At 37.4% G+C, this 19,104-nt stretch overlaps 1 protein-coding gene across 1 annotated transcript in view; it reads left to right on the forward strand.

The window, feature by feature from the left end:
* Positions 1–18,324, forward strand: part of LOC133523483 (transcription factor SOX-8-like) — a 32,034-nt gene extending 13,710 nt beyond the window's left edge. Inside the window, exons 2-3 of the mRNA XM_061859113.1 lie at positions 11,799–11,945; positions 16,822–18,324. Of these exons, the coding sequence (XP_061715097.1) occupies positions 11,799–11,945; positions 16,822–17,215 (541 nt within the window). The 3' untranslated portion in view covers positions 17,216–18,324. The remainder of the gene's footprint in view (positions 1–11,798; positions 11,946–16,821) is intronic.
* The last annotated feature ends 780 nt before the right edge of the window (positions 18,325–19,104 follow it).

Raw genomic sequence — 19,104 nt, forward strand, 5'->3', positions numbered from 1 at the left:
AAGTAATATATATAATGTATTACTTTTTTTCCGTAAAACCTTGTTTTTCAGTTTTATTTGTCACTTTCTTACTTTTATGAATAAGGATATTTAGACTATACCCCATAGCAGCAACATCGCTAACAAAAAGGCGTTTAGCACTAAGTAACATTTTTTTTTTCAATTTGCATTGAATCTGAAATTAAGCGAATTCAGTTTATAGGACATTTTATCTTTCGGATTCCTCGTTAAACATCGTGTATACCTACATAAGTATATTTTTTTAAATATACATAATAGTTGTAATGTTTTTACCTACCTGTCCATCTTGCAGCAAATGTTTCAATTAAACGAAATAACAGGAGTGCTACGGTAGCTAAATTAATTAACAAGTGGAAACATTCCTACCTATAGGTATTATGTTTACTGCGCGATTAGCACCGCCATGCTGCTCGGCATGCGGCAACATTGTAGTGCTTCAAACCATATGAACATATAGTATAGGTACATACAGGCGCAATAAACGCATATTTGAGGATTTCAAGATCACAGTACTACCAGGAAATATTTTCCCAGCTGGTTCGAACATTAAAAATATATTCAAGCTTTATACTATTTAAAAGCGTCCGTAATAGACGTCCCAAACTATTTCTGCACCAATTTTGACGTGTCAAAGTCTGGAGGTGTCGAATAAACTGACACTTGCACACTTTGTTATTGCAATAAAGTCTGTGCAAGTCAGACCAAGCTAACCCAGCTTGGTCTGACTATTTCCAAAATTAATAACAAAACAAGGCTAATTAGGTGACATTGATTTAAATTTAATTTGACTGACTTCATTTTTTCCCCTGGCATAAAACTGGTTGATTTACTTTAACTATTTCAATGCAATAATATTAAAAGGCTTACTTTTTTCAATGCCTTTTTTTAGATTATTAATGTTATTAGAAATTTTAATACTTGATACATGTTCCTGAACTTTAAGCGAGGTTTAGACTAGCAAGAACTTGCATGCAATTTTCATTACATTGCGCTATCTGATCCAACTTTTGAATGCAGTTAGTAGTCGGCAATGTAAAGTAAATTGCATGCAAGTTCTTGCAGCCTAAGCCTCGCTTTATTTGCATTAGGTAAGCTTTGCCCTAGAATTTGGTCTGTCAATCAACGCTGTGGCATAAATCCCAGCCGCGGCGGCGCGGTGCATGCGTGTGCGCAGTGATTGTAGCCTCCCCTGTAAGTGGGGGCGCAAACACCGGCTCACAGGTGCCGCCCGGAAGCACCCTGTGTACTCGCCGGCCACTTCGCGACTTCATTACTGTGTAGCGGTAGCAGCGAACTTGAAATTATTTCGCTTTAAAGAAAGCGTGCTTTTCGTCTTAACTAGTTGATTGCAGTAGGTAAAATATTAGTTATTTATTTTTTTATTTACTTTTACAAGCAACTTTTAGAATAAACGGTATTTTGTTCTTATTTGGTTTTTGGGTGACAAGTTAATAATAGTACATTATGATACAAGTGTGCTAAGTTGGTCATAACACACGAGGCGATATTATGCGCGCGAGCTATAAGCGAGCGCGCAATAAGAAAGCCGATGTGGGTAATGACCAATGCGCGTGTGCCGTGTGTGTTTCATACGACATTTTTCAACACACTTGCGAGGAAAAAACAAAATTTATACATTTTTTTTGTCAAAACAGTGAGTACAATTTTCAAAATGGTGGCTTACAGTTTTAATATCGAATAAATGCACCAAAGCGTGCTGGGCTTGTAGACACTTATTCGCCAGTTCATTGAAGTAAGCTACCAACACGTTTTCCAAGAAAGACTGAGCGTTTTTGCTGATTTTCCATTAAATAAAAGTCTCATATGCCGTCAATTATTTTTCACCAGATTTTGATGGTAAAAGGTTATCGTTCTCGGCTCTTGCTTCTATTAGTATTACTGGCAGCGTCAATTTTATGTGTTCTTCATTTTCAATGCTTGAAAATGACATTTTCGTCAATATATAAACTAAAAACCTGCAAAACTATTCCAATTTTATGACAAATACGGAAAATGGCTGACGCGTTATTTTTTTTACGATTCCAATGCGCGCGCAAGGCAAAGGCGCGAATGAAATCGACAAACAGCCAATTAAAAAAATGTAAAAAGCTAATTTTTTTGTATTTCTATTCGATGGATGGAGATCAAATCGATTAAATGTAATGTTTATTCATTGATATAATTTACGAGATAATTTAATCTATAAATTATGTTTGGTGTGATAAAACCTCTTTGAACTAAGATTCGAAACCTAATAGTTGGTTAAAATTTTTTTATTACCTGACCAAATTAAGAAGGCTCCGTTTCCATGCATATTATTAGCAATCAGTTACCTTCTTAACTCAGTTGAATAATATAATGAAAAAGCACGTGTGTTATAATATACTGAGAAAGCACGCGTGTTTAATATCTGGGATTATGAGCCAAAAATCGGTGGAATAAAAACGTCGTTTTGAGCAAGTGTGTTGAGAAATAAATATTTTTGGGCACTTAAAAGTCCCCGGCAAGTTCGGCCGAATTTCACTTTCCCATACAAACGGAATTTCGTTCTCATTTTAAAACTACGTGTTGGATTGTACAGTCAAGTTCATAAATATGTGTACATTTTTTCACCTTATTGCATTGGATTAAGGTTAAGAAAAAATATTTATGAACTTGACTGTAATTAAACTTTGCACACACATGAGGTATATAATCTAGGGCTGAAATTAGTTTATATTGCTCTACCTTATAAAACAAACGAAATAGAACACTATTGCTCATATATACCTATTTAAGAGGAGACACCGTTTTATTTAATTTTGTGCTTATTATGAATAAACAAATTAAGCTTAGAAGCCCTTAACTTTGGCAGCAAGCTCTAGAATGTGATCGAGTAACGGGCCCTGCGGTCGTGTTAGTAGCGAATCTCCAATTGAAAGTCCAAACGATGACTAAGGTTAAGGAAGTCGCTTAAAAGCTCCTTTCGCCGATATTTGCCGAGATTTTACCATTACGTAAGGCATTGAACATACAATTTGTAGGTGCGTGTGGGCAAGTCGGGCCCCAAATATTGACAAAGTGTAATCTGGGCGGAGCGGTGGCGCGGTTAGCGGGTGCGCGGTAATGCGCTCGGGCAACATTAACACCAGCCGAGGCTCTTCATTACCGGAGCCCTACTTATTTGGCCACCGCTGCTCGCTAAACGATATTCGCGATGCAGTGATGATTGCTGTCCAGATACGTGTTGCTTGGATCGTTTATTTTATATGCCTGAAAAACCTGGAAGTATAGAGTGTCCAATTAACGGGTTTTTTTGTTTCAGTTTTTTTGGATAATACTAATACACTGAAGACGACAATCAATAAGTAGTGTGTGTAGTAAAATGTAATCATGCATTGTAATTTTAAATAAATGCAAAAAAAAACTAAAAGATACACTGATTTAAACTTTCACGCTAATTCCACATTATTAACTAATATAAAACATCGAAAACTAAAACTAAAAAATGGATTTTGAACCCGTGAATTTCTATTTTATTTTCAACTAAGCTATCGAACCACCAATAACAGACCAATCTGAACAGGCTTTACTCAGCAAACAGGGTTGCTATACCTAGGTTTGATCTACAATATTTTCAGTAACTAGGTAGCTAGTAGCTAGCTTACGAGTACACCAACCTACCGCACAGCAAGCGAGGCCGAGTGGACGTTATCAGCGTAATGTGGACACAGATGTGTTCCCATGCGTCTTCACCCTCCACCACTAATTGAACGTCATATTATCACGCGACACTGCTCAAGGATAACTCATGCCTGCATTACATCTAAACATGACAAATGGCACTTGAGAATATATTTATTCCTACTTATATTTTTTAGAAAACGCTAATTTTTTCCGTCTCTGAAATCCATAAAAGATTAGCAAGAGTTTCATGTTCTTAGTAAATTCGACTAGCGGATGCACTGCGTCTTAATTATTGACAGCCAATTTTTACAACAACAACACCCTGTCTTCTTTGTTTGTACAAAATAATGTTTGAAAAACAAATTAACAGTTACTATGAATTCGTGCAGGAATAATTACACCGAATAGGCGTTGAGTTAAATCGGACCAATAGTAATACGCATATACTTAGGTACCTAATATCTAATAGATTAAAGCCAATTGCATCCGGCATGCATCCGCCAATCGTGTGTCACTAACAGAAATTCATCTCGCTTATCGTATGGGTCGCTCCGAGGTTGACCAATGTCCGCACTGGTGGGTCTTGGTCGTTTATCTACGAGTTGTTATATAGGTCTTATATATTTGCTGATAAGTAGGTAATGTATATTGTATACTGCGTGCATACCTAATATTGAATAAGTGCTTCAACATAGACCATGTTTATTTACTTACTTTAAATGTGATTGTAGGAAGGTATGTACCTAAGTAATTTTGAGTTACTCAATTACAAGTTATGTTGTGGACGAGATGTGACTTTGATTCACGTGCCTTTATTTAATTAAGGTATTTGTTTCTATAACCACTAAACATCCCTTTCTTCCATAGACTACCTAGTCAACGTGTGGTCAATGTAATTAAAATAATGTCGATCCGTTAGATACCTATACTTACAACAACTTATTATTAAAATACAAATAACGACCTGTGAGAATGCTTAGCCCCTTTCGTTTTCACTGATAAGTGATAATATTGAAACGCATTACATTACTATAAGGGTGTTTATAATACTAAACGTAAAATTCCACAACATGATAGTTTGATAACACTCCCTACAGCACCCCTTATGAAGATTACGATTGTTCCCAGGCTTCTTGAGCCGAGTCAATTATTATCAAGTTATCAACTATGGCCAGGTGATGTTCAAATACCCACAAATCTCTATGAGCTGGTAGCTTGAGATAGGTAATTACATCGTTCGGGTTTGATAAACCATGTTCGAGTGCCAGAATAATGATTACGAACGCGACGGCTGCCGGACGGCTTTACAGCGCCATTAATTGTTTAATGGTCGTTGTTACATCGTCTGTAAAGATAACTGCGGCCGAGAGGGATGTTTAGAAGACTTCAAGACATGGTGATGGAAGGGGCGAGAGTATTTAGTAGCAAACATCTGTTTAGTTTGTCGTGTCATGCGGCAGATTAAGTGTATCGTACCTATATCTTTTTAGGATTCCGTAGGTTTAGTAGGGCCTTGATAATCCGTACACAGACTAATCCGAACGTCGCTGTAATCCGAAGTGCCGAGTGAACCCTTTCTTTGAGGGACAAAGCCTTTGCTTGATAAATAAATAAAACCCGGTAGACTAAATTAGATGAGTTCTCAAAATTATTTCGCATTTCACATCACAATTATGTAGTGTTAAGTTACTTTGTTAATAAGTTTCTTTGTTTTCGTAATTTTGGAGTATCATTAAATATATTATTTCAGAATATATCTACTTAGAATATACTTATATTTTATATCTAACATACCTACTATCCGAACGCTCCGTGAATTCGGACAGGGGTTGTTTTTTAAAGTACGGATTATAGATAATATTGTATACAATCTTTCAAAATTCTACATATGTTTACATCGAAATCCATCTGAATAATGAAATTAGAGCACTGCAGACCACATAACATAAGAAGCAACAAATTACTTTTCACCTATTTTCTGAACACTCATTGTCACCCTTAACAGCTGAAAATATCGAATCATTATTATTTTACTGAAAAATCAACAGCACATGAAACATATTAACAATATATATAACAATCGGAGGCCAATTATAAGTTCTCACAGTTAGAAATTTCATAGAAATTAACTTCACTAAGTAAGTATATATAGTTTACAATTCTGCGTAGACTAGGCAAGTACATTATTCATGAATTAAAAATAAAAACTATTGAAGACAAAAAACCATATAAGCGTTTACTTTAAGTGTTACTCGTAAGCTTGTTACATTAAAACCAGCGCACCGCGCTTCTGAAACCGTCTGACGTTCTGACGTTTGCAAATTTATGTAGCTGTAAGTTGTAATGATGGTTGCGCCGGCGCAACTCTGAAGGCAGAAATAGCGTGGGCGGGCACGTCACAGATGACAGCTATCTACGTTACTCACGTTTATGACTTCCTCGGCCATTCAGTCAATAGCTCAAAGCGTGTCTAGTTATGTCACCTAGCATAGATTCTTAAAATAAAACATGATAAGTAGTGTTTAATTTGAAAAGTAGACATTAAAACCTACTGACATATGTACATATATGCTAATCTAGTATTAGAACAAAAAGTATGAGGTAGATACTTTATTGTCTTTGCTTACGTTGTTAAAATTTAAGTTATGGTTTCTAGTAACAATTTAAGCTATTTAAAAAAAATTTCGGTAGGTAGGTACCTAACCGTATAATCTTTGTTTATAGTGATTAATCATTTTCGACTAGGTGGCTACGTGTCATAGGCGAGCTAAGCTTTTCAAAACAAAGCTATGAATTGTGCTAGCTAAAACTAGCCCACCAAAACATCGTATGACATAATAGTGGCGTTCCACGGGAAAAGGTACCTTATGGCGGTTGGTGCTTACGCTCTTATAAACGACGCTCCAATACAAAGCGGTGCTACGACAAGCGCCAACCACCATAAGGTACCTTTACCCGTGTAACGTCACAATTAAGTGGGAGCACGGGTCAAGTGTTGTATTTCTAATATGATTAACAATATGTTACAATAGCTACGGCATTGAAGTAAAAAATATACCAATACAAGTGATGGTACTTATAACTGCATGTAGCGTTCGCATGTTTGTGGGCATAAGTACGGCCAGTAAAAATAACTTGGGGGCTTAGCTAACTTTTTATTGAGAGAAATTTTGCGATAGGTGTTATATTTATATTTAATATGTATAATAAAAAGCGGTAGTGGCCGAGTGGATATGACGTCCGACTTTCAATCCGGAGGTCGCGGGTTCAAATCCTGGCTCGTACCAATGAGTTTTTCGGAACTTATGTACGGAATATCATTTGATATTTATCACTATCTTTTCGGTAAAGGAAAACATCGTGAGGAAACCTGCATAAATCTGCGAAGAAATTCAAAGGTGTATATGAAGTCGCCAATCCGCATTGGGGGTAGCGTGGGGACTATAGCCCGAGCCCTCTAGCACATGAGAGGAGGCCTTTGCCCAGCAGTGGGACGCATATAGGCTGAATTAATATTATTGTATCTCCTTGAATTTCACGGGCCTATAACTCCCGGTCTTTTGATAGGCTTGCGTGGGGATATAGATCCAACACGTAGAGGCCCCTTGGAGAGCTTTGATCTCATGTAGAACGCCTGGTGGAACCCATTCACAGACGCAACAATAGACACCCATGAACCGGTCGCAGCAGGCATTGGGACTATTGTAGTAAAAGTGAACAGTATAACGGTCTATGGAGGACAATGAGACTGGGTTATTGCAAAGACCTCCGGACACCTGCCATAACATTGTTTTCACTAGTTATCGAGGCAGGCGGTGACTCGCCGCCCACTAGATGGGCCCCTGAAAATGCCGTCGTGAAGACGACCAGGAGCAACACCGGTGTGAGCGGCTCAGGAGTGTCGAGAGGTGTACGCCGCTTTCGACCCAGTGTCTGATAACAGCCACTGTGCCAACTCGCGTCTTATGCTAGTTTTCACTTCCACCCCTGGAGCATTTAGGTCTAACGACTCCTCTCTGGCCGGCCAATGAAGGCAAACCAGAGCTGAGAGTCCTGCGGGTCCCTTTGGCATCCACTCCGACCGACGAAGACACGCCGGAGACGGAGACCCTGACCGACTCTCGGGAGTACTCGGGTCCGTGGGGTCGTTACTCCCCAAAAGCTCGCCACAAGCGGCCCTGCGGATTTATTTATTATTATTCCTTTATTCTTCTTAGGATAATTTTATTATTATTATAAAAAAATTACCTACTCACGGAATAGGGATCCTGATTTCCTGAAGTTCTATGAATCATACAGGGTAGGTATCGTTTTATCTAAGCAAATAGGTTGTTGATAATGGTGGCATCCAAGGACACAATTGCTTGCAAATAAATATAGGTATGATTGTGTGACGTTCCTATTCTTTAGATTGCACTGGTTCAATATATAAGATGCCCGTGAGCATTGCGAGAAATTTTAACGGTGTATTCCTGATGTCAACAGAAGCAAAAGCTTTTTTTGAACACTCCTGTACATAAAACGTAATTTTTATTGATAAACACATAACCTAAAATGAACTAAAAAGATTTTTTTAAATACAGTTGCTCAAAAAGTGCTATTTTACGTAGCTGGTTAGTGTGCGGAAAGTTGGATTTCGCGAACTAGTGCTTTTTACTTTTCCACATGTTCCAATTCATGACTACTTATTGATGAGTGTTAATGTTAGTTTCCTTTAAAAGTCGTAATCAACATAAAAACCTACTGTTAATGTAAAAATAATAAATTTAAGCATATTTCATATATTATTACTTTTTTTTCTTTTTTTTTTTTATACTACGTCGGTGGCAAACAAGCATACGGCCTGCCTGATGGTAAGCAGTATCCGTAGCCTATGTACGCCTGCAACTCCAGAGGAGTTACATGCGCGTTGCCGACCCTAACCCCCTCCCACCCTCGTTGAGCTCTGGCAACCTTGCTCACCGGCAGGAACACAACACTATGAGTAGGGTCTAGTGTTATTTGGCTGCGATTTTCTGTAAGGTGGAGGTACTTCCCCAGTTGGGCTCTGCTCTAGATCTGGAATGACATCCGCTGTGCTGTGCCCTACCACACAGAGCGAGATGACATTCACAATGCCCATACCTCTCTTGTGGACGTAGTTTAAGGACATACCCGGGTCCATTTAAGGACATACCCGGGTCCAACTTACCTCTTCATCATTATAACACGTGTATTTTTTAATATTGAATATTGAAAAACTGTTCTTAATAATTTGTCTGAATGGAACGGAATAGTTGCCGAAACGCCTGTCATAGCAGAGGCGTTTTTTCTCACCGCAAGAATGTTTTAAGTTTCCAAAGGCAACATCCGATGTTTTTTTTTTTTTAATCTTATTTATTTTATAAGATTAAGAAAAAAAAACATCGAATGTTCATACAATTTAAATATACGATACACAAATAATCGTAAATAACGATACTTAGGTAATAATAGTATAATATTTTATATTTACAATTGTTTCTGTTTTATAGTACATACATAAAAAAGTACTTGTTGCTTTTCTTATTTTTTCGCAACTGTATTAAAAAACGTCGTTCGCTACACGTGCGGAAATGTCATTCTTTCCGCACTAGCATCGAAATGTACTATTACTTGATTTGGGGGTAGCCTCTCGAATACATTTTTTAAATTTTTCAATGTCAATCAATAGGTATGGCCAGACTAGACCTCAAAGTGGCAATACCGCAGGCAAAAATGTGTTTTGTACCGACTTATGGCGAAAGAATGAGTTCGAAAAACATTTAATTATCTCTGAAACTAGGCCTAATCCAAAAAAAAATATACGACATTTTAGTTTCTAAATATTACCAGGAATGCTTAGTTAAAATGTCTCGCAATGCTCACGGGCACATTGTATAAGTACCTATGTACTCGTATGTATTAATATGTATTAATTAAATAGGTAGGTACTTAACTAAAGGTAGATAGATAGGTACAACAAAATTTCAAACAAATTCATCGTTAAAACTTATCCTTGACGTAATCGTATCAGAAACTTAATCGAAACCTCTTCAAAAATAAATCGTGACCTTATTTTTCTGCAAAACACGTGTCCCTCCAGTGCTTAGTGCTCAAATCATAGCTCAATCACGCGAAGGACCCTCTTATCCTCAAATAAAAACTAGTGCTCCCATTAAATTATAACCCATTACCCAGCCACATACAGATGTATAGACGAGACGGCTGTGAAATATGGCTGTAAATCATTGCGTTCCACTATAATAAAACTTTTTGTCAGGCAGTCGTTCAATTAAAATTTTAAGAGCTTTTGAAATTAGAGTGCCATCAAAATTAACCGGGGAATAAAAAATAATAAAGCGTAATAAGATAACATTTACATTAATTGCCTCATTGCTTAACTTGAAATCTTAGTTAATATTAATACTATTTTGTTTTCAAAATATTGTATACCTCATGCTGCAACACAGATGACAAAAGCGTCATAATGTAATGGTCTTAATTAATGTAATTGTATCGGATGATACATGCATTTGCTACATGGATGGCAAGTAGCGTATTGTGTGCACTTAAGCGATTCGAGTAGATATCTGTGATTGTCAGTGGCGGAGATGTTACTAACCAGATGGCACAGCGCGGTAGGTCCACTGTTGCGTTTCTACTAGCTCATGCTGGTTTCGCTTCGAATACATTCTCATAATCACTACCAGATTCAGCTCTGGAAATCTAAGACGCGTAGTAAAATAAAATTCCCCTAATATTGCTGAGTTGAATTGCTAGAACCCGTTCCCACTCATAAACAAGGAAACCGCCGTAGTTCGCCGAAGCAGGTAATTATTTCTACTCATATTGCTTCCCGAGTAATCCGTTAGAAATCGATCGACTTTTAGTGGCGTGTCAGTGTTTGAAAAAAGCATAATTTATTGTCAGCATTCAGATCGCAAGGAAACCCGAACGGCACTAGAAAATAAAAATGTAATAAAACGAGAGTGGTTTATGAGCGTAAAATGACGGGAGGCAGCCGCATGGTTTTAACAAAATCACTAAATATTTATAAGTTATGTAGTGTGGTAAATATTGATTTCTGTTTTCAGCAGCTTTAAAAATATCCCGAACGCTGGTACCTACTGCAGTCGCCATTAAAACTATCTGAAACATATTTAAAGCTAATAATAAGTATATCTAAAGATAATAAAATCGAATTCAAAATATTTTTAAGTATTTACTTTCTCCGCTCAAATACTAATAGGACCGATACCTGCATATCTTCAATATCTTCATACATTTTTTTACCCAACTAAAAATTAGAAAAAATCCTTTCCCTTGTTTCCCTTAGACTCAAACATGATGGAACATCTCCCTTTATAGGTACTATACTTGGATGACCACTAAAAATAATATGAAGATTTCGTTTGATTCGCTTCGGCTTAAAGATCTCACTTTACGGGGACTTGTTTAAATATAAAGTTTTCAAGTGTGTGTTTTAATTTATTTTTTACGTCGCCACTTAATAAGTTCGGTAACCTAGTCATTATCGCGCGCACGCCGAAAGCCCAGCAATTTAAGTTCGAACGCGCGCCGTCGCGTCAAGTGCGCGTTTCATATTGTTTATGTCAACATTAACTTTTTGTTCGGTGTAGGGTCTATACTCGGAACTATTTATAGCTTTAAGCGTTACACTTTGGATTGTACTCGTATAGGATCTATGCCTTCATAAATGTACGTAACTATGTATAGTAAGCTTCAGAGATAGGTAACCCCCCCTGCATAGAAACTTGTTTGAAGGGGGGGGGGGGGTCACTTAACTCTGCAGCTTACACTACATTAACATTACATATGTAGATGTAGTTGTAAAACTTCGGAACATATTTCAATACCTATGAAAAGTAAGTTTAACTGCGTATAAGTAAACGCTACAGTTAGTTTTTCTTCGTATGTCAATGATATCCAAAGCTCCTTTTGCTTGTAATTCGTTATACCAAGTTTCGCTAAATTTTGTTTTATGGAAAAATTAATAGTTTACTGCTTAGTGGCGTTGATCCGCCCGTCTACTGTGATTGGTGTAACTAGTCCTTATGCAACCCGCTTATGCAAATAAACGTTCGTTACAGAGGTGGCGGCTACAACCGGCGGCAGCACGTGAAGCGGCCGATGAACGCGTTCATGGTGTTCGCACAGGCCATGCGCAGGCGGCTGTCTGAACAGCGGCCTTCGCTGCACAACGCCGAGCTCAGCAAGTCATTGGGCTCCATGTGGAAGTGAGTATCATTAACTATTACTGCCTTACTTCAAACATAGGTGATGTTTAAAAAAATATTTGAATTTGGAATTCATTGCGTTAGAATATGGTAAACAATCGAATGAATTTTTATTTTTAACCGACTTCAAGATTTCAAAAGAGGAGGTTATCAATTCGGTTGTGTTTTTTTTTTTCGTCCCGTTTTGGCAAAACTCTATTCTGATGATGCGATCCATGAGGAATCGAGGGAACTCTTCAAATGTGAAAGGCATACATATAGTGATTTTTGTATTTTCTGTAACAAATCAAGCCTTTTCCTTTTGAAAAAGTGACATTTGATGAAGTGGAACTGCAGATGATGATCAGAATGGAACTCTTCAACGACGCATAGTACACGTATAGCGATTTCTCCTCTTCGCTGTGTTTGTTAAGTAAATGAGATTTTCAAGACAATTTTTTGTCAAGTTCGAGTTCTGACGATGGGGTCCATGAGGAATAGAGGGAACTCTTCAAATATGAAAGGCATACATATAGTGATTTTTGTATTTTCTTTAACAAATCAAGCATTTACATTTAAAAAAGTGACATTTGATGAAGTGGAACTGCTGATGATGATCAGAATGCTACTCTTTAACGACGCATAGTACACGTTTGGCGATTTGTCCTCTTCGCTTTGTTTGTTAAGCAAATTAGATTTTCAAGACAATTTTTTGTCAAGTTCGAGTTCTGACGATGGGGTCCATGAGGAATCGAGGGAATTCCTCAAATGTTAAAGGCATATATATAGTGATCTTAGTATTTTCATTAACAAATCGAGTATTTACATTTGTAGAAGTGACATTTGATGAAGTGGAACTGCTGATGATGAACAGAATGGAACTCTTCAATGATGTTCACGTTTGGCAATTTGTTCTCTTTGCCAAGCAGTTAGGTTTTCAAGGCACATTTTTATATTTCTATCCTATTTAGTTTTTTAAATAATTGTCTGGTGCTTTATTTCAATTATTTCATGCATGGTATGATATTATTTATTTTAAATACAGTCAAATACTCTATTACCAGTCAACCATTGGGCAAATCTGAAATGTGACAAGGTGGGTGCAGTGGCAAAAAAAAAACACGTTACCTCCTTTTCTACATGATTTTATTCACGAAATATGTATGGAGGGAGGTTTGGCCCGGTTGGCCGACTAGGACGACCTGCAACAGAAAAAACTATTTTTTCGCGTATTTTTTTTTTCTTTTTCTTTGTCCAAACAGGGTAATGGATAGAATAGGTAGTTCGTCGTTAAACGTTGTTGTTTAACCGCTTGTGCTAATATTGATACCTGTACAAGCGTAAACTTCCAAAATTGAACCACAAACGTAGCGAGTTGTTCAAGAAGTGGAATCTTATGCGTTGCGAGGGTTTCAAGGCACGAGGATTAAACAAATCTTGCCACAAAGTGAAACACAAAAATTTTCACCACACCAACTCGAGAAAAGTACTAACTGTAAAATAACAAACAAAATCAAATAAAATGAACGTTGTTAAATATGTATCATACAAAATTATCATTTAAAAGTCAATTCTACCAGTGTTGACCCAACGTTAATCAGAATTGAAAATATTGTAAATTAACCATTACCTACAAATTGAACCGTAACCGTAACAGACGGTTACAACCCCACTGAATTCTACCAGCCAACATAAGGAAACAACTCAAACTTTTCATAAGGAAACAATTCAAAATTTCCATTACTTTGCCACCAATGTGAATAAAATGCAACTTTCTCAACAGTTTTTGAACAATGAAGAGAGCCTTTACCAGCTTGTGAGGTGAAAATTTTAATATCCTGGTTATTTAATCTCTTCATTGCCATTAAAGTATTAACTAAATAAAAGTTTACGTTCCAGCTTAGTTTATGTGTTTATAAGTCGACTTTAATACGGCGGCGACAAACTTTATGCTCTAAAGCGGAACATTGACATGTTGACGGACGCAAGGACTTGTTTGAGGGCCTTCGCCGTGCCGCAAGTCAACAACACAGTTTAATACATTGACATATATCTAAGGACGGGCCTTACGGGCACTAACAATGGTGCTAGTTCAGTGGTGTCACTCACAAACTCGAGCCAATCGTGCAGTCTAACGCAACTCGTTGCGACCAATCGCGCGCGTGATGCGAACCCATCAAACAATCGCGTTGTAACATTCAGGGAGGATCTATCCTTTCAATAATATACTTACCAAATAGAGTAGCTAATATGTACCGACCTCCTATCCTAGTCGGTACTGTCGGTAGTGACTTATCTGCATATGAATCAGGAGATCCCGGGTTCAAATCCAGGTAAGGGCATTTATTTGTGAGTTTTTATTTTAAATACAAACATTTGTTCCCTTAGTTATGACTGGTTTATATGTACGGTCGAGGAAATTGATTCTTTAGAAATTTGAGGTTAATATAAATTTGATTGTACATACTTACTCGTATGCTAAGAAAAAATCCAGTGTAAACTGAACCGTAAACTGCTAAAGAATCAATTTCCTCGATAATCGTCGTTTAGTTCCCACAACACTAGCCTTACTGAACTTACAGTGGAAGGTCGATTTCTGTAATATTTGGCAATTATTTACTAAAATTCCTGTCAAAATGTGTAACCCGAATTGACCGAGAAACTCGGAGACCGGCGCGTGCGGCGCCCAGCGGCGCGCGTGCATCGATTGTTTACTCATTAAAATACTATCGCTGCCACAGATACCATCTCTAACTGTCGGGGGCCCGGGAGGTCCAGATTAATAGAAAACTGTATCGAAACCATTCGGAAATGATAATTTTGCAATCGCGATGACATAGTTTTCACCAACAATTTTGGCTATATGTTACAATCATAGAATAGAAGGATGAAACAATAAAAACTAATTGTTAAGCGGCGGCTGAATCAGTAACCCGAACAATTAACGTAATATTTTCTAGGAGCGTATTATGCACATACGCTCTGTATGTGCAGGCAGCCAAAGTGGCCGTCACTATTTATTTGATGCCGACTTACGCATGTCTAGGTACATATAGTTCGTGTCATCCCAGATGACGCGTAGATTTGAACATCACATTACGAGTCAAGGCACGCGTCTTCGACTATAACTAATTAAACATGTATTTAGTATTATTTATTTTTAGATTTAGGTTTTAAGTTTTATAGTTTAATTATGTTTTATACGATTACATTTAATATTATTAAACATGAACTTCAGGCAAACCCGATTTTAGCGACACTTAACGGGTCTATAAGTATAAATTAAAAAAAACCATTCAATAACTCTAATTAGAATACACCAAAAAAAAAACACTAAAATTAGCCCAGCTGTTTAGAAGTTTATGGTTAAAACTTAAAACCCTCATTGTAGTGCAACGCTCACACCACACCAGGTCCAATTGGAAATCTGAATAATCCAGGAGCACACTCGAGTACACCCAAAAAAGCTCATATTACTCTGTATACCTAGAAACTAGAGCCCGTATATACATTACAAATCTTTTACACACACTCTTACAATAAAATGTGATATGTATATATGTAAGCTATATAAGTCGTTGGAGGGCACCTGTTTTTCACGGACGATTCAACTTTAACCAAACTTACAGTCTGAGTCCAAAGTGCACTTCTACTGACCACCCACGCATACTGCGCTTATATTAAAGGCAAAATATGAGATCAAGGGCTTCGTAGGTGATGATTCGGCCAATATTTTGACACAAAACGCAGCAAGGGCAAACTCTCGATCATCAAAGAAAATAGTCGGTGAAAAGAGTCTGATTGCTTTGTTGTGATTGGTCGGCTCTTGACTGTCATCGAGCGATGCTGGATCGCGGTCGAGATTAGCAAGGTCAGAGGTTTCCGCGGACCCGTAATCTTACATTTCTGAGTAATCATCTGTTTGTTTCTAGACTGGAATGTGTAACCATTAAGATAATTCATTAATTTGTACAAATTGAGGAATTTTATCATACTGTGATGTTAAAATGAGGAGATATATATGTTATAGTAGACAGACAGGCTTGATTCTGTTTAGATTTTCATACTCGTAACTCTTACTTAACTAAGAATATAAATAAAACCTATTAACAAAATCATACTTATTTTTGCTTACATATTTCCTAACAGATGTGCAGTTAAAATACCATCGCTACTACATATGTCTAGCTAAACCTAATTAATGAGAGTCAAGTCTATTTTTCATATCCAGCCTGCCATAAATTATCACTTTGAGAACTAATTATAACAGTTGCAGACATTCGCCCAGACGGCCGTAACACGGTCATCGCACAAGCTCCCAAATATTTTCTATTTCTTGAAGAATTTAGATAAAAGATAATAAGGTAGACTTTCCTACATAGATTAATACCGGCCACCTACAAACATTCTAGAACAGAATTTGACCTATGTATACAAGACCCATGTATTTTTTCCTAAAAACTACTTTTGAAGATTATTTTGGAGAAATCCTAAGCATCTTCAAAACGTAAAAGATCTCTTAAGAAGACTTGTTTCAATTTTTTGCTATCCAACGCACCCAATGCTTGATAATGTTTATTAAACAAAAATACAAGCATTATAAACAAAACCTAGCTCACTCGGGTTTAACTTATTAATAATTATGTATTATGTGCCTAAGTCTAAGCTAGATAAAAGCTGGTGAACATGGTCGGCGCGGCTGCGCGGGCGCCGTCTGCGGCGCACGGCACATTAGCCGCGGCCGACGCATCTGGAAATAGTCGCGACGCGAGATACCATCGCCGCCTCTCCTCGCAATGATTCAGCATTCTTGACCATTCTCACAATACCTCGTGGTCCATAAACAAACGTAATTAAAATAGGAGTTTTTATAGAGTTTTAAATTCATTTGTTACAGGAGTTTGAGTGAAGACCAAAAGTTGCCATTTGTGAAGGAAGCTGACAAACTGAGGACGCAGCACAAGATCGAATACCCTGACTACAAGTATCAGCCGCGACGTAGGAAGCCTCCGCCGGCGGCGCCGCCGCGACTCAAGCGCGAACCGTCATTGGAACGGTCACAAATAGACTTTTCTAGAATAGAAGTGGACGGAGGTTTATTAGAGGATGGGCCTCCGGATGGTGCGGAGTTGGATCAGTACCTGAAACCTACGCATGCCTCACATTCGACGGAATACCACGAGCTGCAGCCGCGCTACGTCGCTCACGCCCACCACGCTTCCGCCATCTACCCCGCGCCCCCGAACCTCTACCCGCCTTGCCACGACTGGGTGCAGTACCCACATCCATAAGTCCAAACGTTTATTTATGTAAACGAGGCATAGATTTTTTTGTACTTTATGATATAGGTCACTTGACACAGTTGCGCGCCGCCGCCACATGCTTTCCGTGGAAGCGCACGTGCGTTTACTTATCAAAGCGCAACACTAAAATATTTAAACAAACAAATTCGGCATCAAGATCTCTTTCACGCTAGTTACAAATCAACTCGATATTATAATTGTTCTCGTAACTCGTGATTCTAATACTTCTAACTGCTTACTTGTATTTGTTGACGCTATATCAAGCTATTCCTTTGATTCCAAAGTTAATTAAACTCCTAATAGGTTCCTAGTCTAAGTTAATTTGTAATTAAGTTTTTTATCATTCATATTGAGTAAGTTATAATTTGTGATTAAACAGTGTAAACTGAAAGTTGTATAATTATAAGTAGTGTGATAGGTAGGTAAGGAAGGTATCTACAGAGCTTGCAGTCGCTCGTAAAAAATATTCACGTGACCGATGCGAGTAATGAGGATCAGATCTCGTGACTTTACTGTACAGTCACGTCTGAAACACGATCGAAGTGCCAAAAGTATGTATACACGACCTTATGGCCTATATATTAGGGTAGTGTATACATATTTTTGGCACTTTGTCCGTATCGATATATTCAGACGTGACTGTACCTATTTTTGGGTTACTACTTGTCCAACCTTTATTAAGTAATGAGACCTGAAATGGACATAACGTAAGCAATAAAGCGATTTACGTTAAATAAGCTTCGACACAAGATTTTGAACATTTGCAATGTCGCCAGTTGCTGAAAGAGCAATGTGGAATTGCGCCACAGGGCGCCACACGGCACTATCTGACCTACGAGGAAAAACTAAAAACTTTAAACGACGAAAAGTTCTTAATAACTAATTTGTACTATGTATTGTATCTGTACAGGCATAACAGTAATTCTTGTTAGAAATTTCTTATATGTATGTAAAATTGTGTTCACAAACGCGAAAGCTAATTTTGTTAACGCATTCTCAAAATAGGTAGTTATTATAGTTTATTTAAAATAGTTATGTAAGGCAACATTATCATTGTTAAATTTTAATCAAAACCAATAAAACAGATTTTTACAAAATATTTTGTTTTCATTAACGGGAAAAAGGGTTTAAGTATAAATACTCGTAAATTATCGATTGAAACTGTTTATTCGATATCTTAAAAATACGAAAAAATTACACTAAGTAGTACAATCGAGTGTAAAAATATGGGTCCACGCAATTTACTCAAAAATATGTCCCATAATAGCTCTTAATTCGCCGACATAAGAGCAAGAGACATATATTTGAGCAACTCGTGTGCACCCATATTTTTTACACTTGGCTGTACTACCTAATACCTACTATAATTTTTTCGGGCTTTTACAGTTTTTTACCGAAAAGTTACATTCCAAAACACGAAATATTGAAGATCAAAATTTCATACTGGACTTTTTTTTAGATAACCCATTACATGCCTTAGGCCCTAGCTAGGCGTACCTATTGGTAGTTAGGTTAGTAGAATATAAAAAAAAAACACCAGTATTTAAAGTAAAAAAACGTAATACAACCCGACTGAGTAAATACTCTGATAAAGTCCTATTAATAAATAGAAATATAGTTAGGCATAAGTTAGAGCAGCAGGTACCTCCTATAGGTCAGAAACCGCTCAGACTTTACGGAGCAGATGAGTATATTGTACCTAATTTAAAAATCGATGTAGGTAGTCGCCATATATCGAAGCAAACTTGGTGCACACAAAAATATATGAACCGACTTTTGCCAAGCGGACCCCAGGCTCCCATGAGCCGTGGCAATAAGCCAGGACAAACGCTAGAAAGAAGAAGAGTATACAGACACCATCAAAAATATCAACTACA

This window comes from Cydia pomonella, chromosome 12, assembly GCF_033807575.1.
Source record: "Cydia pomonella isolate Wapato2018A chromosome 12, ilCydPomo1, whole genome shotgun sequence".
Classification (NCBI taxonomy): domain Eukaryota; kingdom Metazoa; phylum Arthropoda; class Insecta; order Lepidoptera; family Tortricidae; genus Cydia; species Cydia pomonella.